Genomic DNA, 21,491 nt, shown 5'->3' with positions numbered 1-21,491 from the left:
GGGCGATGCGAGAGGAGGAGGAGGAGCAGGAGGAGGAGGCGGAGGAGCCCCTCGGAAGTCTATAAGAGAGACGCGCTTCTCCCCTCCCAGCCTGGACTACCTCGCTACTGGCCGGCCAGGCGCCTCTCTGCCCCGGGTGCTCACCCCAGAAGACCAAGTAAGTGCTTTCCTAATGTAACTTTCTGCTCTCTCTATCTCAGTAACGAACAATTATGCTGTTTTGTTATATTTCCTCTGGTTCTGTATTTGCGTGCAGTCTCACTTATTGTTAGAACCCAGTCACTGGGAAATCAAGCCCGAAACGGTTTCCTCAAAAAGTGCTGCTTTAGAGATGCATCTTGGTGGTCTGTCTGCCCTTTGAACATGTTCTCCTGGAAGTTGCCTCAGTAACTTCCCTGGGAATAAAAGTTACCCTGCAAATCGAGAGAAGCGGGCTCGCTCAGCTTTGGCGAACTCCGCAGGCTCAACAACAAGCAGGTACAATTTTAAATTGGATTGGCTAGCTCTCCCTAATCATCTTGCCATTACACTCAGGAGGGATTGAAAGTGATATTTGTTTCCTTGCAGGATTGTGCGCGAAGTCTTGCCGCTCTTGATTCGTGTCGGGAGTTATTCTAGGCTCAACTGAAGAAAGGTGCGAATTTGTGGGCTTTCGGAATAGGGAATATCTCGATCTCTTAGAAGCTCCTGGCTTTTCGGATGCGAAATCAGTCAGCTGCTGTTTTTTCAGTGCCAGAAAGTCAAAATGCGTAGTTGTAAGAAAGCAATTTGCGTTACAGATGTGGTGTATAAGAATGAATACTTTTCGATGTTCCAACGGTTTGAATAAAAACATATATATATATATATATATATATATATATATATATATATATATATGGATGGAATGTATTACAGAACCTTTCATCCCGATCTTAAAAATAGAAGTTATTTGTGTGTATTGAGGATCAAACCATTCATTAGCCGCAAATTGACCTCAAACCTCAAGAAAGTGAGAGTGGGGAAAGGCATATTTACATCCGGCTGCCCAATAAAGTAGTGAAAATCACACTGATGCTTGGGGAAATTGTTGTACCTAGAACATTGAATGGGAAATTCTGCACTACTTTTTCTTCCCTTGCAGTCCTATAAACATCTGCTCATAAGTAGCAGGAATTTAGTTCAACAGGGCATGCTCCTAAGTAAACAATGCTGCATACTAGCTTTATCCTTTTAGGTTTAATTTTTGTAATAAAAATACTTGGGCGGCAATGCTAAATTTAGTGCTTTCTTGGCTTTAAGCCTCATTCAAATAAGACTTCCAAATAATAAAATTTTTGATTGATGAATTTATTTGATAATAAGTCCTACTGATTTTCCCCTACTCTTTGTTCAAATAAATGTTAAGAATGGGAAGGTGGCAGTAATGCTGTTCATTACTCCCTAAACATCTCTCTTCATTTCTCCCAGTTAACTGATGTTACAGCCAAAGTGGTGTCTGAAGAGATCCTAAAAGCCCAATAAGGCACTACCTAGAATCCTTCTGTATCATCAAACATTTTTCAAATCCCTCAAGTGTAAAAGAGTTTAAGGGAATCCTCAGCTGTTCGCTTACAGTGTATTTGTTGGATGCTAACTAATATAATTTACTTGTTGGAATCCTGGACCAGGAAAGGAAATGTACACATTCTATAGCAGTTCAATGGGCACCGAATATTTACTGAGCATTCAGGCAAATTAATTTAAAAAACAACTATTGACAAAACAAATCAAAAGCAAAGGAGCTAAAACCTGAAAGGGAAAATATTGGGGGCATACTAAAACAAATGACAGGCAATTAAAATGCACTGATTACTTCCAAATCGGTTATAGGAGTACACTTAATTTTGGAGTGCCACCACTGGAAGTTTGGAGACCATCTTGACTGGTTTTCACTCTTGACTACTTGCAAGTCTATCTTTAGGATCTTGTTAAAAAGATACTGATGCAGATTTGCACTAAGGAAAATAAATGCATATAGGTTATAAACTGCAGGTGACACATGATGCACTAAATATCCCATATAGATTTTGATCAGTTATTTCCCTACATGTGTATAAATAGTGTTTATGGGAGATTCTGTGCCTCTTTTAGAAGGGATTTTTCTCTGTCTACTGTAAGAGGAAAACTGTCACCACAGAAACTGCAAATTAGTCTGTGCCTGTAAATTTTTCTGTGTGAACAGGAACACAGGAAACTGCCTTAAACCAAGTCAGACCATTGGTCTACCTAGCTCAGCATTTTCTACCCTGACAGGCAATAGCATTTCATGGTTGTAGACCACAGACATTCCCAGCCCTACCTGGAGATGTCAGGGAGTAAACCTGGGATCTTCTGCATGGAAAGCATTTTGGCAGACACAACATTAAAATTACACACTACTACATTTTAGACATTCCCTGCAATGTATGTTTCCTATTTCCTTTACATTCTGTCCCTTAGATTGTAAGCCTGATGGCAGGGGCTGTGTTGTTTTTTGATACCTTGTTCAGCTCCTTGAAAACATTAGGCTCTAAATGTTAAATAATAATAATTAATAATAATAATATCAGTAGTTTTGTTGTTTTTGATGACAGTCTGCTGCAATGACAGCATTCAGTTTTTTAAATAACTTAACAATTGCAACAGTACAAAAATAAGAATCAGACGCATTCATCACCCTAAGTTTTTGCAAAATACTTGAATGGAACAGGGAAAGATTCTGAAACTAGGAGAAACCTTTGAGATGGGAATACGGTTCTTCCAGTGGTCCCGATCCTGTTCTCACCATAGGCATAGAATGTGTGTTACGCTTGTTCCCCCTCCATTCATTTTTCCACTTGAAGCCCCTTCCCTATGTCCCATTGATGAGTTGCTGTTAAACCCCTGCAGAAACACCCTTCCACCCCAATCACACACTATATACAATGAAGTGCAAGACTGAGCATCAAAATAAATTTTTGCCTGGGATAGCAGAACAGTTTGATTCAGCCCTGTTAAGAACTGGGTTTCCTTTTGCAAACTGGTCCCTGGGTTTGCTACTAACCCAACTAGAATATACTAGATTCAATAAATACATAATATATACATGTACAAGGAGCACAATCTCCTCAAACTCGTTGCCAATGAAATCTGTGGGACTGAAGTATACAGCTGATCTGTAGTCCCTCTGATTTCTGTAATAATTTATGCTTGCTGATTGTGTGTACATGCAGACAACTGTATATATACTCAAAAGAGCTAATCGGAAGCACAAAACTGTTCATCCTCCCCTTTGTATCTCAGCCTTTTGCATACAGTATATACTTCAAAAAGCAACTCCTGCAGGTCAGAAGACCTTCCAGAGGAGCTTCTCTTGCAATGCAAAGCTTTGTGGAAGGAAATGAAAATGGGCAAAAGCTTCAGCATTTGCACTAAAGCATTTTAGGTATGTGTCTAGAAGTCTTTGGATGTTGGCCAATGTACCGTATATGCAAACACATATACATAGATATTCCAGGTATTTCTATGACTGTACACAATGGCCATGACTGAAAGAACCACACACCTAATTTTGAGTACCCAAGTGGTACAGTATGCACCCAAATGGCAAGGTGCTGTTTACAGAAGGGGGGAAATCCAGAGGATCTCATTCACAGATGCAAACCAACGTTACGATCATTTGCTCTTTTATCCTGACAAAAACACATTAAAAGGTCCCCAGAAGCTGTCTGCGGACAAGCGCCGGCTCCCTTGGCCTATAGAGCGAGATGAGCGCACAACCCCAGAGTCGTCCGCGACTGGACCTAATGGTCAGGAGTACCTTTACCTTTTTTAATTTGTAAATTAGTGTAAACTGGAAATGACAAGAAACCATCTCTTTTCAGTTTGTTTACTGTAACATATATTCAGTAAAAGCACCTTATTTTAAGGGTCCTGAATTGCAATCCTTCTCAATCAGAATTTTCAAGCAGTATTTCATGTTACATAACATCATCTGAACACTCATTTATGCAATTAAATAAGTAACTTTATTGTTACCAATGATTTCCAAAGTGGTGATATTTCAGTTACGTTGAATAAAAACAATTTCTCTTCAAAGTTATAGAAGTCATTCCAATCAAAACCTTGCCGAATAGAATTTATTGCCATTCGTTATTTAATTACCAGAATCTTTTGTGAAACAATACAAAACAAAATACTTAGGGAACAATCCACCCCCAGCATCCACCAGCCCAGAGGAAATAGGGTGTGGATCTTTCTGCCAAATGTTTATATTTTAAAAGGAAAGAGGAGATTGAACTAAAGTTTAATTTCTACTGGAAGATTTAAAAAGAAAGAATGAATACTTAACCTCTGGAAGAAGTGTATTTTTTTTTTATTCTAAAAGGACAGCTCATTTATTACCCACGTAGTAGAGTCAGATTCTGTGTAATTTGATTTTTCACACTTAATATAATAAGATATTATTTACAGAATGCAGAATTGGGCTCTGGACATAGTTTTAGGGGTGGTTTTTATTTAAGGAGAAATCCATCTGTTGAGCAAATATAATATAAGCTGTGTGATGCTGGCCCCACCATTAGGCAGAGTGAGGAAACTGTCTCAGATTTTATGAAAGGGCAGAAAATTCTGAGTTATTTAATATTTTTATTGTATTTTAATTACTTTCTTCCTTGGGAGTTGGGTGCCAAAATAACTTGTCCAGCCTTTGTCATTACACAATTTGACTTGGGAAAGAGTACTATGTGCTGTTCAGCTCAGTCAACAAAATATCTGCCATTTCTGTAGATAACTTTATTGGGCACCCTTAATGTTTAAGGTCACAGTATGTTGGTGCAAAAGCGGAAATTAATTCATTGAGTGAGAACACTGTTCAGGGAATACAATTCTAAGCATGTGAGTAAATTCTAAACTTGTAAGTTTGACTGGTGTTCCGCCTAAACGTATACTTTTAAAGTTACCTGCTTCTGATTGCCTCCTATTTTATTGCTCTCAGGTCAGCCACTGTTTTCTGAAAGTCTTTTAGAACTGCCTAAACTCTGTACATGACCACAGTTCTTGGCCACAGGTGATGTGAATGCCATTAGGCAGTTGAATGTGCATGCATACTCATACCCTTCAACATTTCTCCGGTGAAAATAGAGACAGCCAATTCCATAACGATTTTACTATTTATACCCCATGTATCTTACTGGGTTGCCCCAGCACTCTGGGCAGCTTCCAACATATATAAAAAAATAATAGAACATGAAACATTTAAAAAATCCCTATACCTATGCCTTTAGATGGCTCGGGGATTGAATAACTCTATACCCTACAACATTTCTACAATGAAAATAGGCACATCCTAAGGAAAAGTGGGACATTTTGGAATCAAATCAGAAATTGGGATGGCTTCTCTAAATCAGGTATGTCCCTGGAAAATAGGGACACTGGAGGGTCAGCATACGCCATCCATTTCCCTCCCACCCACGCTTCCTCCACATAGCCCCGGGTGCTGCCAACCCACGCTACACCACTGCCTAAAACTAGTGGCCAACCATGCAGATTGTACTCAAGAATTACAAAATCAGTTCTATACCGATTTAATGAACTGTCTGTTATGAGCTGTGTTCCCTGAAAACACAGTGATAAAAGCGAAAAACAAATTGTACATCCAAAGTGTTGCCGTAATACTAAAAAAAATCATCAGGTCAGAATGTAATGATAACAACATTAAAAATACGTAATTATGATCATCCTCTGAAGTACTTGGAAAGTAAGTGTTGTTGTTGGCTGCAGGTTCATCTCCACGAATGGACTATAGAAATGTATCGGAGAACTGCAAGGAGCTCGCTGCGCCCTGCTCCAACTCCAGCTCTCTGCCAGCCAGTGTGTCTGGCACAGATTCTTCAGCTGGCCAACGAACTGCAATAGCCTTGGGGAGGCCAGCAGCTGCAAACGCCGCCCGAGAGCGCAGCCGAGTGCAGACTCTGCGCCATGCTTTTCTGGAGCTGCAGAGAACCCTGCCCTCTGTGCCACCTGACACCAAGCTCTCCAAGTTGGACGTGCTGCTCCTGGCCACTACCTACATTGCTCACCTTACCCGCAGCTTGCAGGATGAAGAAGAGTTGCCCGGAGAGGGCTTGGGCACACTGAGAGGAGATGGCTATCTGCATCCAGTTAAGGTAAGCAATGCAAAACAAAGGGGTTTTCTTTTGCTAGGCCGAATCAAGGAAGAGCATGAAAGCTTTTGTTATTTGTTATTAAATTTGTCAGCTGCTTTATCTTGTCCAGGGCAACCCAAATCAGCTTACAACCAACCAAACAGACAGACAAAAAGTCCCACATGCGTCCATTAAAACCAAGAGAAAATTGAAATGCATTAAAAACATCCTGCCCACTTCTAAAAGGCCAACGGCCTGGTTATAAAGGAAAGTTTTTGCTTGGCACCAGATGTCTAATGATGGTGCCAGGCAAGCCTCCTTGGGGGAGAGCCTGCCACAAATGGGGAGCTACCACAGAAAAGGCCTGTTCTCATGTTGCCACCCTCTGAATGCTTTTTTGAGGGGCGCACAAAGAAGGGCCTCAGATGACGACTGCAGGGTCTAGGTCGGTTCATATGGGAAGAGGCGGTCTTTGAGGTATTGCAGTCCTGCACCATTTAAGACTTTTAAGTAAAAATCAGCACTTTGAATTGGGCTCAGAAACTAATTGGCAGCCAGCTCAGTCAGGCCAGGATTGGAGTTTTATGCTCAAACTGCCTTGCCCCGGTGAGCAACCTGGCTGCTGAATTCTGCACCAACTGAAGTTTCCAGACTGACTTCAGAGGCAGCCCTATGCATAAGACACTGCAGTAATCTAACCTAGAGGTTATCAAAGCATAGATGATAGAAGTTAGGATATCCCTGTCCAGAGAGTGATGTAGCTGGGCCACCATCCAAGCTGCTACAAGGCACTCACCACCACCAAGGCCACCTGAGCCTCAAGCAATAGAAATGGATACAGACATCCTAAGCTGTGTGGCTGCTCCTTCAGAGGGAATTAAATAGGGTTTCCATATTTCAAACAGACAGAAATGTTGTTGAGCTTTTTTTACCCAAAGTTGGCTTTTGGGGCAAAATTGCAAAAAAGCCATTTTTGAGCTATTTGTATGGGAAAATGGCAAAAGCAGCACCGCCAACATGGGCTGCCATGCGCCCGAATTTTCCAGGACATTTGTCTGGTTTCCACCCGGACACTGCTGCCGACAGCAGTATTCCGGATATGGGAAAATCCAGACGTATGGCAACACCTGCAGATGTAAAGGAGAAGTAGAACTCTTTGTCAGATAGAACTGAAAGAAGTCATCTTTTTAGTTCAGTGGAATCAAGAAAATGCCTCTCATTTACTTTGCGTTAAAGCAGTGCTTGCTCCTCCTGGCTACTGGCTCTTTAATTACTAATTTCCTGAACTGGTTCCCTCTTGGCTTAGTTCAGGGAACTGCAAATTTAAAGGGCTGGTAATCAGAAAAGACAGGCAAACTATTACTGTAAGCAGCTCTTCACTTATTTATTTCCTGTACTCATTCTATTCACTAGTGGTATTAAATTGGCCCTTGCTCATTAAAAAATACATATTCTAACATGCCACCCCAATCTCCATGAGCCGTGTGAAACTCCAGGAAATGCAGGTGCACCTTAACTCAGGATCTGTGTTTTCTTTTTGACTAATGAGGCACAGCGGAGATTGTGGTGTCTTTATGATATATGGTTTATTTACACATATGTACAACCTGAACCTAGGTGAAGGGTCTCACAGCATTGGCACCCTAACAGGTCCTTCCTTCTTCCATAGCCAGAGCCTTGCTCTCAAATGGTCAGCAAGCCTCATGCCCTGCCCTCTCTCTAGTTTATATCCCTGATAACTGTAACCCACAGGTCTACCCCCTTTTATCCCCTGAGGGATGAAAGAGGCATTCAGTTTATTCACTATTGAACACAGTGGATTACTACTATCAAGGCACAGAACTGTAAACTACAGATACCTGCACTCGTGTGTGTGTGTCTTCAGTATACAGTCGTACCTTGGATCTCAAACGCCTTTGCTCCTGAACAAATTGGCTCCCGAATGATCGAAACCCGGAAATGAATGTTCCAGTTTTCAAATGTTCTTTTGGAAGCTGAACGTGTGATGGGGCTTCTGTGGCTTCCGATGGGCTGCAGGAGCTTCCTGCAGCCCATCAGAAGCCACACTTTGGTTTTTGAACATTTTGGAAGTCGAATGGACTTCCAGAATGGATTCTGTTCAACTTCCAAGGTACGGCTGTAGTTTCATTCATCTCTTTTGTTTCAGAAAGCATGACATCTAAGCAGTACTAATCTATTGTGTACTTTTGTATACATTGTCTTCTAGAAATGGCCAATGCGATCAAGGCTATACATTGGAGCTACAGGGCAGTTTTTGAGTCACTCAGCGCAAACAGAAAACACAAATCAAGGAGAAACTTCAAAAAATTCACAAATGTAATGCTATGTTTTTATATTGAATGCTGTGTATTTATTATGCTGGATATATTTAAATTAAAACACTTCTTCCAGCAACTATGACCCTCCTCCCAATTGTATCTGACACCATTTGAAGTAGGTGGACAAGCTGAATTTGAAGGTAGTCACACATTCCTTTAGGTTGCTTTCTTTATGTCCAGAAGCAGTCTATTTGGGTGAGCAGTGCATTATGGTCCTCCTGCCGCAAACAACTGCCACGATTTCTGAAATAGCAAAATGTACACGCGTTGTACACATGATACCAACTGAGATTCATGAACTCCTGGCGAATGTAACATTATTTGAGTCAACAAGCAACCCATCCCATTTGTGAAGGAAATGGCTGAATGTAACGTGTGAGCTGACCCAATAGACAACTTGCAAGCATTAAAGCAACAAGGTTTGTGATTAACATAAGAATTATGGACTATCACAATGAAGGGATTCATTCTGAACATATCCCTCAAGAAACACAGGTGTGCATTCTTCTGGCTGTTCACATGCATCCAAGCTTTTAAGAACTTAAACAGAGCTTTGCCGGATCAGCGATCCATCTATTCCAATGTCCTGTTTCCAGAAATGACTGCACAGATTGTCTCACGAAGTGCACAAGCATGACATCAAAGCAACAGCCCTCTGCCATTGTTTGTGACCACATCTGGTATTCATAGGGTTCTTGAGCATGGTTTTGCAGTTGTGGCTAATGGCCACTGATAGATCAGCATGAGCCTGTGTGTGTGTGTGTGTGTGTGTGTGTGTTTATATAAAGCATCTATAGAGTTTACAGTGTAGTCTGGCTGATCTTGTAAAGAAGGAGCTTAAAAAGCAGATCTGTGTTTATATGAACTTTGGATATGAATTTCTGTGTTGCATCTTAAGTGTGTAGAATTAAGATGCTTCTGCAATAAAATATAATTTCAATAAGCTGCAAATATTAATTAACCATAAAATGCAAACTTTTTACACTATGAGGTTTCTATACTGCATACTGAAAATTTAGTATTTTTTGTTTCATTACAATTTGACCTCACTCTTTACAATTATTTTCACTGTATAATACCTGCCATATTAGGATAATACCAAATGTGGTTGATGAAGTGGACTCTTTTCCACAAAAACGCATGCTATAATATATCTATTTAAAGTGCCACAAGACTCTTTGTTGCTTTTCCGCAGAGGTCCAAATGACCTTTGGAAGCATCTACTGTTCAAGAGCCTTTTCTCAGATGAATTTATTTGCCTCTTTTCACTGATAAAATGAATGTGTGTTAATAGTCAAGTGAGAACATTACAGTAAACAAAAACAAAACCACAATGTAAGCAGCTTTGTGTATGAAATCTAGCAATATTATGGGTGTTGTAATATAATTTATTATTTGTGTTTATCTCTGCTTTATGGTCTGAACTGCATTAATGTTTGAGGGGAAAGCTTACCGTACTTCTATACTGCAACATGTGTACATGTTTTATAGCTTGATCTGTTCATTCCAGAAAACAGAGCTTGCATGCTCAGCTAGTTCAGCTAAAATATTTGCAGCATGTAAGCAAAGTGGTTAGAAGATATGTGCAGTAGAGGTTCACCTAGTTATCTTCTCTTATTGTATATGTTATACATGATTTTACAGAATTTTAATATTTATATTAAATACTTTAAAAACTGCTATGATTTGTCAGAATCAAAGAAATGAAACTGTTCCACAAGAAGCCAAAAATAAAATAAAATGCATTTAAGAGGAATATTTGGGAAATTCCTTTGCGGTACAGGAGTTAAGAATGTTATCATGTCTTATAATATTAGGATTTTCTTTAAAATAATAATAATGACAACTGATTAGCCTTTGACTCAGCCATCGCTATGGCTTATTCCAGAACCATTCCAGCTACCATTCCCATGCTTTAACTGTGAAAAATGTGACTTGCAGACACACAGTCTCTGTAGAGGAATAATTCCTCCCCATATTTAACAGTACCTTTTCTAAGCACTAGTACTTTATAAAACTGAACACTTCCTTTGTTATTGACATCATTCAGTTATTTCAAGAAAGACCATTCAGCAAGACCTGTGCATTTTTACTCAGAATACCTGGTTTCAGTTTTACTTATTCTAGTTGGTATGTGTGCATAGGACTAAGGCCTAAAATGCTTGAACCCTGGTGTGACTCCTCACTTCCATCATAGCTTTCCCTCCACCCCCATACTAAAATCGAAAAAGGAGCCTGCCCCTGCCATTTAATCCCAGCCTCAAAGCCTCACGAGAGCTGTTTCTGTGGGCCTTCTAGGCATAATGGCACAAGCGCATCTCCTGTGCATTGGTGCTGGGTAATTCTGGCCCATTCCTCAGTTCTCACAGAAACATCTTCCATCAAAATGCATGTGCGTCTCATGATCTGGAATACACACCTCATGATTTTTTGGCATGTGGGCATACAAAAATGTATACATTTATAGCTAACCAATCCATAATTTGGAACAAGTCGTGACTTTAATCTCATTTTTTTTTCTTCATGTGATTCCCCCAATCTCATTTTTCTCATCATTTGAGTCCCCCTCCCATCTGCCCCAAGCCTTTACTTTGCACAAAGGCTGCTCTGTTCCATGTGGTCTCTAAGGGAGCAAATGGAGATTGACATAGAATATATTAACACAGAAAATGTTTTAACTAGAGGGTATACTATTGTAATTACAGCTTATAAACATGAACCCAAAAGCGCATTGTATATAATATTTTAAATGTTTTGATTATATATGTGTATGTTTTTATTTATTTATATTTTGGGTGTGTTTCCCTTTGTCTGCTCTGTTGGCAGGGATCTGTTTTATTTAATCTTGTACAGCAGCATCTCAAATGAGGCTGCTATATAAACAATAAGCCACCCCATGGAGTGGGAGCAGCACCAAATAAAATTATGGGGGAGCACAGAATGTGCAAAGTACATGGGCGTAGCCAGGATTTTTAGGGGGGGGAGGCCTTTTGTTGGGGGGGGCAGAACCTCAGCTATGTATTTTTATTGATTTAGAGGGGCAGTTGCCCCTCCTTGCCCCCTCACGGCTATGTCCATGGCAAAGTATTTTTGGGGTGGTAAGTTGAGTGTCTTACATATTGAAACAAAATAAAAAAAATCCTTCCAGTAGCACCTTAGAGACCAACTAAGTTTGTTATTGGTATGAGCTTTCGTGTGCATGCACACTTCTTCAGATACTTACGTACTGAAGGAAGGAAAAATAACATTAATATATTAATGGCAAGAGTCTAGCAACAGGGGAAGGCAAGTGAGGTGGGGGAGACCTGGGAGAGCTCCTTATGGGGGGCACTTGTCCACCTTTGGTGCACCCCATGTTAGAGCACACACTTTTCCATGACGTGGAAGTGTGGTACCAGTCTTGTAGCCCCTTAAAGTCTTAACACGTTTATTAAGACAGGGTAGTCCATTAAAGGTTATGCCGTTATAAATGTGTCAGACCCTCCGAGTGTCCCTGTTTTCCAGGGACAGTCCTGGATTTTCCCAGATAATCTCGTCCTGGTTTCTGATTGTCCCGCTTTTCCTTAGGATGTCCCTATTTTCATTGGAAAAATGTTGGAGGGTATGGAGTTATCCAGCCCCAAGCCATTTGAAGCAAGTTGAGTTTTTTTTAATGTTTTATTCTATTTTTATATGTTGGAAGCCGCCTAGAGTGACTGGGGCAACCCAGTCAGATGGGTAGGGTATAAACAGTAAAATTATTATGATGGAATAAAGGTAAAGGGACCCCGACCATTAGGTCCAGTCGTGGCCGACTCTGGGGTTGCAGTGCTCATCTCGCTTTATTGGCCGAGGGAGCCATCATACAGCTTCCGGGTCATGTGGCCAGCATGACTAAGCCGCTTCTGGGAGCAGTACCTATTTATCTACTTGCACTTTGACTTGCTTTCGATCTGCTAGGTGGGCAGGAGATTATTATAGAATAGGGTGTCCCTATTTTCATCGGGGAAATGTTGGAGGGCATGACGTTAGTCTTAAAGGTGCCACCAGACTTTTTTTTTTTTTTACTTCTTGTCTTTACTGCCACCACTTTGGAAATCAGAGAAAAGCTATAGCTGATCTCTTCTTCCACCGCGAGAGGGTGCGAGATTCAAAACCCAAAATCTCTGGCGCGCAACCAGCATGGATTTCCCCCCTCCCGCCTCCCCGCCCCCGAAAAAAAACCTTTTTCGCACGTCTCTGGCAAAAAAAAAAAAAAAGCATTTGCCCTGTTGCCTTTTGGGTTAGCCAAGGTGATGAAATGTTGGACTCCAACTCCCGTCAGCCTCAGCAAGCCCGGCCCAACTGTCAGGGGGATGATGGGAAGTGTAGTCCAGCAACGAAACTAACTTGTCGGCCACCTCGCCCGGAAAAGAGCGAGCGCAAAAGGCGCGGGGGGGGGGAGAAAGGGCTGGTCACGTGCTCCATAGACTTATAATTCCGGTTCCGGCCACCCTCGCGCTCCTTTCTTATGGAGGTCTGCGGGGTTTCGCGTGGTCTGCAGAACAGGTAAGCCGTTTGAGGGCGAGAGGGGAGGGGAGGCGGCGGTTTGGGCTACCGTTGGCGGCGGCGGCTGCCTGGGCGAAAGTGTGTGTTCGCGCCGACCAGCCTGGCTGCGTTTCCTCCCTCTTCCTCGCCACGTACCTTGAACTCAGCTAGGCCAGGACTCGTGGCGGGTAGAGCGCGCAGGGGGCTTCCCGCCTTCAGCTGGAGGCCGAGGCGGCGGCGGGTAGGGGAACCATTGTGGGTCTGGAGGCCCTTTTTCATAGGCGGGGCCACGTCGCGCTCCCTCACAAAGAGGATCCCGCGCGGCTCCCGCGCCTGATAACTGGTCGGGGCGCGGCACCTTTGCCCACTTCTTGAATGCAATTGATAGCTGTCTGGCAGAACTATAGAATGTGTGGTTGTTTTGGGGAGCCTTGTTATGCACTCTCTTCTTTAGAGCCTCCAGCCCACTCTCCTATTCCCCCCTCCGACCTAACCAGTGAAAGGAGATGAAGGTAAAGTTGTCTATTCCATTAGCAGGTGGACCCTACTGCATATATCTAAAAGCAGTTTTTGTCATAACGTGCTATTGTCATGTTACCTATATTCCTCGTGTAGTAACTTGAAAAATAGAGGATTGTTAATACACGTCATGCCAGAGCTTCCCCAAATATGTGTTGTGACACAGTATGTAGGTGTTTCACAGCTCCCCCTGGGGCTGGAAAGGGAGCGGGCAGCCCGCTGAGTAGCTGCTGCCATGCTGCACAGAAGCCTCCCCACCCTGCCTGCCCGCACGCTTTCCTCTCCTCCCTGGTCGAGGCTGCTTGTCAGGTGCTCGGATCTGATGATCCATGCTTTCCAAGGAACCATTGGCGACTCATTCGCTTGCCCCGCCCCACCATGTGCTGGGCTGGGTGCTAGCCCTCCCCTCTTCTCTTGCAGCCCTCCTGCCTCTGGGCCAGTGCAGCACCAGGCCAGCATGAGGCCCTGGCCCAGGATGGAAGAAGTCTTCTCCCTGCAGTAGCCAAGACTAGTTGCCACCCACCCTCACTGGCTGCTGGATCCCACCACTTTGGCCTTGCACTTGTTGCAGAGTCCACCACCACCTGCTCTGAGGGAGTTTAAGTGCTGATGCTGCTATTTTCATGTTTGATTACTTAAATTGCAGTTGAATTACCCCCTAAAATGGATAGGTTTCTAATTAAGAAAAGTTGGTGAAGATGGCGTTTACAATGAACAGAATATAGCCGCTGTAGAGGAAACTATACAAGAATCAACTGTTGAACAGTGCTTTAGTACATAAGAAGTGTAAAGGAAAAAAATTCCAAGCCTCATTTATACAGTAAAGTTTACAGTATATGAAACGGGGATTCATTTTCTGGTAATGAAAACAATCCTTTTCCCCAGTGTCGTTTGTAGGGATATACTTACAAATGAAAGTATGGTACCAAACAAGTTGAAGTCATTTTACCTCAAAACACAGTCATTTGTCAGAAAAAGCAGTGGAATACTTTATTGAGGTTTCAAAACCTATAAAGAAGCCATCTGCATCACTCATAAGGAGAATGCAGACGTTAGAGAAAGCTTAAAAGGCAAGCTACTTGGTAGCTCAAATAATTACCAAAAACAAGGATCCACACACTATTGCAGAAACCACCATAAAGGAATCTTGCTGTGCTATTGTTCGAACAATGCTTGGGCCAGAATTTGAAAAAGAAGTTAATAAAATCCCTTTGGCAGATAACACAATTGGAAGATATGTTCAAGACATATATTATAACATTAAGCTGCAAATGAAGGATATTTTTCAAAATGATAATACAATCTTTACATTGCAACAGATGTCAGTAGCACAATTATTTATTTTTACATGTTTCATTCATACTGACAGAATTAATGAGCAATTCTTCTGCTGTCTAGAACTTCCAATAAGAACTAGAGGTGAAGATATATTTAAAACTTTAGATTGCTTCATGAAGGAAAGTAATTTGCAGTGGTTAAATTGTGTATGAATATGCACAGATGGCCCACTCTCAATGGTTGGTTCAACAAAGGGTTTTATAGCTTTAGCAAATAAAGAATAAAAATATAATTACTTGTTGCTTTTTACATCACGAAGCACTAGTCACACACTACTGGAAATGAATTAAGAAAAGTTATGGACAAAGTGGTTCAAATGGTCATTTACATTAAAAGTAGACCTCTTGAATCAAGATTATTTGCTCATATTTGTGAAGAAATGGGGGCAAGTTTTCAAAAGCTTCTACACACAGACATTTGTTGGCTGTCAAGAGGTCAAGTGCTTTGTCTTGTATATGAATTGAGGGAAATGATGCTTAAACTTTTTGAGGAAAATCAGCAAAAGGAATTCTGTGATCTCATTCAAAACAAACTTTGGTGTGCAAAATTGGCATATCTTGCTGACATATTTGAACATTTGAATAAAATGAATACCAGTATGCAAGAAAAAGGAGAAAATATATTAAAAGTGGTAGATAAAATTTGTTCTATGAGAGAACAAATAGAAAAGGAAAGGAAATTTTGAAATATTTCCCAAAACTTCTAAGTGCGAGCTAAAATGTGATATCAGCTCACTAATTGCTGACCATTTAACATTGCTCAGAGAGAAAGTTCATCATTACTTCCCAAGTGTTGAAATCCACGACTGATTTGATCAGAATTCCATTTCTTTAAACTGCAAGGAGAAACTTTTCACTTATTGAAGAAGAATTAGCTAAAATTATTGAAATCTGTTAATGATGTATGAGAAGGTGACTTGCACAGTCATGAGATGTTGTGTCCCCATACATTTCATTATTACAATTTATGCATGTATCCGAATCTCTTAGAAGGGGTTAGTTTAACCTCTGGTTTGCTAGTAAAACTGAATTACTGTGTCGTGCTATGATGCATGTCTAGAAATTGTGCCACCAACATGAAAAGTTTGGAAAGCTCTGCATTATACACAAATGCACAAGTAGTGTGTGTGTGCATGCAGCTGATATCTATATATATTTGAAAGTGGAGGTACATTAACTATGGCATTGTGAGACCCCCTTTTCCTTTGTATAATTTTTCTGGAATTGACCTATATTTTAATTAGTTGGTCTGTTGAAAACACAATGGGGAAAATGTACTTCTAGTATTGATTATTTTGAGTTATTTCCAGGCTGCCAAGTTGTTTGAATGATGATGAATTAGACAGCTGAAGATCATTACTAGAACTGATGTCTTCATAAATCAGTAGCATCAGCTGAATGTCCTAGCTATAATGATAAATTGCCTCTTTGTCAGTGGGGAAATTGGTTAGAGAGTTGTCTTATGGCCCTGACCCATGACCTCTTCACTGTGTAGCAATCTATTTTTGGCTTGATGGTACTAGGAAATACCATATACTCAGTTTTCAGATTGAACTGAGCCTGTAGGGAATATGTTGTGCTTGTTCACATAGCTGGAGTCCCAAAGCAAAGTTCACTTTAATCGTGAAATTTTAGTTCATATTTTATACCTGCCAGATAACATAAACCTTAAAAAAAAAAAAACCTCTTTGGAAACATGGTGTCTCTATAAAATCTTTTAACTTTGCAAGGAAACGCCACCCCATAATGATTTTTGGAACTGGGATCTAATGGCCTTCGCAGTTCCTCTCATCATATTCTGACAATGGAATCTACTGTTATGTTTACGCTCAGTGGCTTCAGAATCATTTGTCTGGGATTCAATTGTTGTTTCAACCAACAAGGTATAACAACATGAACCCTTAAGAATACTGCATATATGACATTTCTTTGTAATGAAAGCACACAAAACAGAGAAAATATATTAACAATTTAAACCAACTTACTTTAGCATCTGCTGATTGGATAAACTAAGGCATAGCTACCCTTTCCAAGAGCAACTCAATTTTAAGCTTAAGAAATGATTACCGGAAAGCAACATTTGGTACAGGTAGATTTCTATATTAGTACCATCTGCTTTCCTCTGCTCTTTAATTAAGGAGAGGAAATGGATAGATGGATTGCCTTGCAGTTTGTGTTCATGAATGGCAGTAGCCACATCACATCATGTCTGAAAGGTTGAGTAGACTTTGGCAAAATGCTTTGTATAGGAAGTAGCAATATGCTTTGAAGGCAACAGCTGCTGAGGATAACAGACGTTTGCTTGGATCCAGATTTTGCTTCTGCCATTGGGAGTATCCACCTAGTGGAGTTTCCATTAATAGGATGTGGTGGAGACAGACAACCTTTGCTAATCCCCCTATTACCCCTTCTAAAAATCTACTTTGGAAGATTGGGGGACCCTCCAAAACAGTCTGGGAGGGAGGGAAGTTTGTGGAAAGGAGTGGGGAAATGTGCAAAAGTTGCTCCTGCCTGCCAGTGCGATCCCTGTACTGGATCAAAAGCATTCCATGGATGAAAGGAGCATAGCTGTCAACCTTCTCTTTTTTGCGGGAAATTCCCTTATTCTAGTGCCGTTTCCCCTGCTATCCCAGATTAATAGATATCCCGTAAATTTCCCGGATTTCAAAGGAAGCAGCTCCTTTCCCTCCCTGCCGGCCAGGGAGGCTCCTCAGCTGCGTTGCTCAGATGTGTTGCTCACCAATAAGGAGTCTGAGAACGACTAGGGGATGGAGCTTGCATGCCTTGTGCCGATAAAATTGGCCGCGTTGCCTGGGGACTCGCCTTTGCTTCAGCGGTGTGGTTTTCTTGCTGCTGTATCCCTTTGCCAGGTCGCTGTGCTGTGGGAACGGCTTGAGGCTTCGTTTGGCTGCTGGCTGGGCTTTGGGCCTTTGGCTCGGAGGGGCTCAGAACTTACCTGTGCTCGGAATCGGATGGATACATCGACAGCACACTCACCCTTGCCAGGCATAAGGTCTGTCTGGAGCAGGGGCACATGGGGAAAAGAGAAGGAGCAGCTGGTTGAGTACAGTGGCGGGCAGCAATCTCATGGGGGGGGCTTTTGGATTTGTTTTGGAGGCTCCTTCGATTGACTGCTGTGGGGGAAAGGAAAGGAGCTGGTTGACTAAAATGGTGGGCGGTGATCTCATGGCGAGGGGGGAGGCTGTCACCGCCTCTCGTGTGTGTGTGTGTGTGTGTGTGTGTGTGTGTGTGTGTGTGTGACTAGTTAATGCAAGCTGAGGGGGTTTTTGAATGCTGGACGCCGTTTTGTTGCACGTGTTGTGGTGCATGTGATTTAGATTCTATTCAGTTGAACTTCTGGTTACAAAGTTGACATTTTTTCAGCAATGCCCTCCTAGTGAGTCTTCTTTTGTTCACTTCTTAAATTTATTTTGAGGCAGTGCACACCTATGTTTCTGGAACTGCAAACCTTTCCAGTCATGTGTTACTCCACTCAAATCCCACGTATGAATGTGGAAGAGGTAGGATTGCTACAGGAGAGCAATCTCTTCGCAAATTGCATGTGTGGCTACTCTGATGTGTTTCTTTTCTTCTTTTTCAAACAAAGAAAGATGGATGGAGGTGGAGAAGAAGACATTCCTTCGAAAAAAGCAAAGAGGCTGTGCAAGTATCGTGAGAAATGGGAAAAGGAATTTAGCTTCTTGAAGAAGAGCAGAGTGGGGCATGGTCATGCATTCTGCACAATTTGCAGTTGCAATTTTAGTGTCTCCCATGGGGGAAGGACCGATGTCACTCAGCATAAAAAATCGGCCAAGCACAAGCGCGGGCTAGAGGCACAGAAACATGCCCCGACGATGTCCGCATTTGTGACTAGCAATACCACAGAGGCTGACCAGGTCAGAAATGCAGAGGTTAAAATGGCCATGCTGTGTGCCAAACACAACATTTCTTTCACCTTCTGCGACGACTTTAAAAAGTGTGTAGCTGACATGTTCCCGGACTCTGCCATTGCACGAAAATATTCTGCGGGGAAAACCAAAACTACGCAAATCATTAAAGGTAAGTTGATCCATATTATGAAAACAATGGTACCACGGGTTAAGAACTGAGGTACTACTGTAATATTGCCAGCTTAGGAGTCCTAAGAGGCCGAAGTCTGGATCTTGGGGTCACCTTACAGCAGTTTTAACTACAAAAAGACTTGCTCTCCACTTCATACTGCTGCCTTAGGCTGTAGCATCTCATGCAAATTCAAGATCTCAAGTGTGAGTGATAAATTTGTGGAGTAAGTTTAGTCATCTGTTCTGTTATCAGGCAACAGTTGATTCAAGGTACAGCGGTACCTCAGGTTATATACGCTTCAGGTTACAGACTCCACTAACCCAGAAATTGTGCTTCAGGTTAGGAACTTTGCTTCAGGATGAGAACAGAAATCGGGCTCCGGCAGCGTGGCGGCAGCAGGAGGCCCCATTAGCTAAAATGGTGCTTTAGCTTAAGAACAGTTTCAGGTTAAGCACGGACCTCCGGAACGAATTAAGTACTTAGCCTGAGGTACCACGGTACACTTAAAAAGTTATCCCTGTTAACCTTAATATCCTCAAATCCCTACAGATTGGGACAGAGCTAGTACTAGTTTCTAACTTTTGTGTGCTTGCATTCAGCTATGGAAATTTAGAACAACAAATACAGGGTCAAATACAAGGTTCTAAACAGTCCATAAGCTCCTTGTATCTGTGCTGATTGTGACCTAAAATATTTCTAAAACACCCAACCATGATTATGCATTTGGTATAAAGTACCATTTCAATGGGCAAGAACCCCCCCCCCCCCGCTCCACATATTCAAGGATCTGTGAAAATTATTTTTCAATGATAAAATTATTCTTTTGCAGGGGATGACTAGCATGATGACTTGTACTTCGTGGTATGTTGAAAATACAGTCGTACCTTGTGTTGCGTAACCTCCAGGTTCCGGAATCTTTGGGTTACGGCTGCAGCAAACCCAGAAGCAGTCCTCCAGTTACGGAATTTTCGGGATATGGCCGGGCCTCTGGAACAGATCTCGTTTGTATATATTTCAGATAAAAGACAACTTTTGTACAAGCCAAACAATTAGTTACATAGTTGACATTTTTAAAATAGTATTTTCAGCTGGTTATCTATAAATGTCTTATTATTCTGTTAGTTTAGGTCTGTCAAGATGCCCTGTTGACCCCTAAAGTATGGATAATGGTAAGTGTTACTCTTTAAAATTTTAACTAAGTGCTTTAGTAAAACTAGTTTTTAATAGACACATAGTTTGAGTTTAAATTTACTTGTACAATATTCCTTTTCAGTAAACCTTGTTGGGAGGTTGATGACACTTCATACAACCTCAGATTGTTATGTATATGACTTTTCTTGTTCCCTGCTTTTGGGAAAAAAAAACTGGAGGGTTCATTCTGCAAGCAATTACAAAGCCATGGAAATAGTTTAATTTAGGAAATCGTGTTTTCCATTGTACAGTATAGATATTAAAAATTGCATTGCTGGCACAGTGATGATTTCCTTTTGCCGTTTACCCATCTGAATTTATACTGATGTGTATTTCCTAATTCTGAGATGCCAGTAAAGCTTTAAATGGCCCAAGTAACATAATTACTTAGAACATTATAAAGTTATGTTAATTGTTTTTATTGCAGTGGATGTTTTGATTGTGTGCCTTCCTGAATTCGGATGTATTCAGAAATGAGACCAGATTGTCAAATCGTTTTCAACCATGAAAGTGCTACTTGCAAGTTTGAGGTAGTTATTCACTAAACCTGTAATCCACGTATAAGAAACCAAACTTGACTGTTTTGCAAATGTTATATGAAAAAGAAATTTTATTTTATTGTAATAAGAAATTTTTGAGATAAAGCTAAGAAGATTACATTATGAAAGGGAGCCATTCTGTCTGAATACTGATGGCATAAGAGCAGCTCCGCTGGATCAGGCCAAAGGCCCATCAAATTCAGCATTCTTTTCCTGCTAGATGCAGTTGACAGTAATGCTTGAAATTCAGTATCTTTTGAAATTTAGAGAACTGATTTTCATTCAATCCTTAAACCACAAATATTTTATATTTGATGTTCTAATGTATGCCTTATATGCAACCATCTCCCCCCCCCCCTAATTGAGAACAAAGTGTTAGGGCTCATCCATGCTGCTGCTTGTTCCTTGACTACAAAGCATGGGTCCAAGAGGTTTTCCATTTGCCCCACCACTTTCCCCAGAAAACCTGATTGATGTTTGCTCCGATTCAGTGCTATAGAGTGGGTTTTCCAGTGGAAAGCAATTCGACAAGTGGAAGTGTGAACAAGCCCTTACATTAACGTACATCCATGGGACATACCCAAAGAAAGTAACGATAACATTGTTATTCAGGATATTGAAAACCCTTTCATTGTTTTAATATGTTCTTAATGTTGTTTTTAATGCCCTGGGACCTTACTGTAAAGAGAGGGTAATAAATAGAAAAATTATTAATAATAGTAATAATAATATATTTAAGAGACTATTTTCCCACATAGTCTATATAGCAATAGTGAGTTGAATTACACTCCATTTAAGACATTCATAGTAAAAGCTGCTCTTATTTTTTCATGAAACTTGGGAGGCTATAACAGGAACCAATGTCATACATCT

General features: G+C 41.2%; 1 protein-coding gene and 2 long non-coding RNA genes across 11 annotated transcripts; 2 read left to right on the top strand and 1 right to left on the bottom strand.

Moving 5' to 3' along the window:
• Nucleotides 1–45: 45 nt before the first annotated feature.
• TCF24 (transcription factor 24) lies at nt 46–8,482 on the top strand. Of its 9 annotated transcripts, none has more exons than XM_082234062.1 (6): nt 46–157; nt 568–634; nt 3,693–3,788; nt 4,976–5,047; nt 5,761–6,146; nt 8,353–8,482. In XM_082234062.1, exons 5-6 carry the CDS (start codon nt 5,775–5,777, stop codon nt 8,464–8,466), a joined length of 486 nt encoding a protein of 161 aa, XP_082090188.1. In that variant the 5' UTR covers nt 46–157; nt 568–634; nt 3,693–3,788; nt 4,976–5,047; nt 5,761–5,774; the 3' UTR covers nt 8,467–8,482. The 9 variants fall into 9 exon arrangements, with proteins under 9 accessions (XP_082090188.1, XP_082090186.1, XP_082090189.1 ...); XM_082234060.1 differs by having other exon boundaries at nt 4,799–5,047; XM_082234066.1 differs by lacking the exon at nt 46–157 and adding an exon at nt 168–477 and having other exon boundaries at nt 4,799–5,047.
• Nucleotides 8,483–12,877: 4,395 nt separating this feature from the next.
• Nucleotides 12,878–21,122, top strand: LOC309538473. The gene is made up of 4 exons (XR_014222193.1): nt 12,878–12,991; nt 18,434–18,885; nt 19,718–20,057; nt 20,507–21,122. It is a non-coding gene; the product is annotated as an uncharacterized lncRNA (long non-coding RNA).
• Nucleotides 16,502–18,086, bottom strand: LOC309538508. The gene is made up of 2 exons (XR_014222253.1): nt 17,103–18,086; nt 16,502–17,035 (listed from the first exon to the last, which is right to left on the bottom strand). It is a non-coding gene; the product is annotated as an uncharacterized lncRNA (long non-coding RNA).
• Nucleotides 21,123–21,491: the final 369 nt, after the last annotated feature.

This window comes from Podarcis vaucheri (assembly GCF_965113315.1).
Source record: "Podarcis vaucheri genome assembly, chromosome: 8".
NCBI classification, from domain to species: Eukaryota; Metazoa; Chordata; class Lepidosauria; order Squamata; family Lacertidae; genus Podarcis; species Podarcis vaucheri.
Note: the sequence above shows the minus strand (reverse complement) of the source record. Positions and strands in the feature narration are given on the sequence as shown.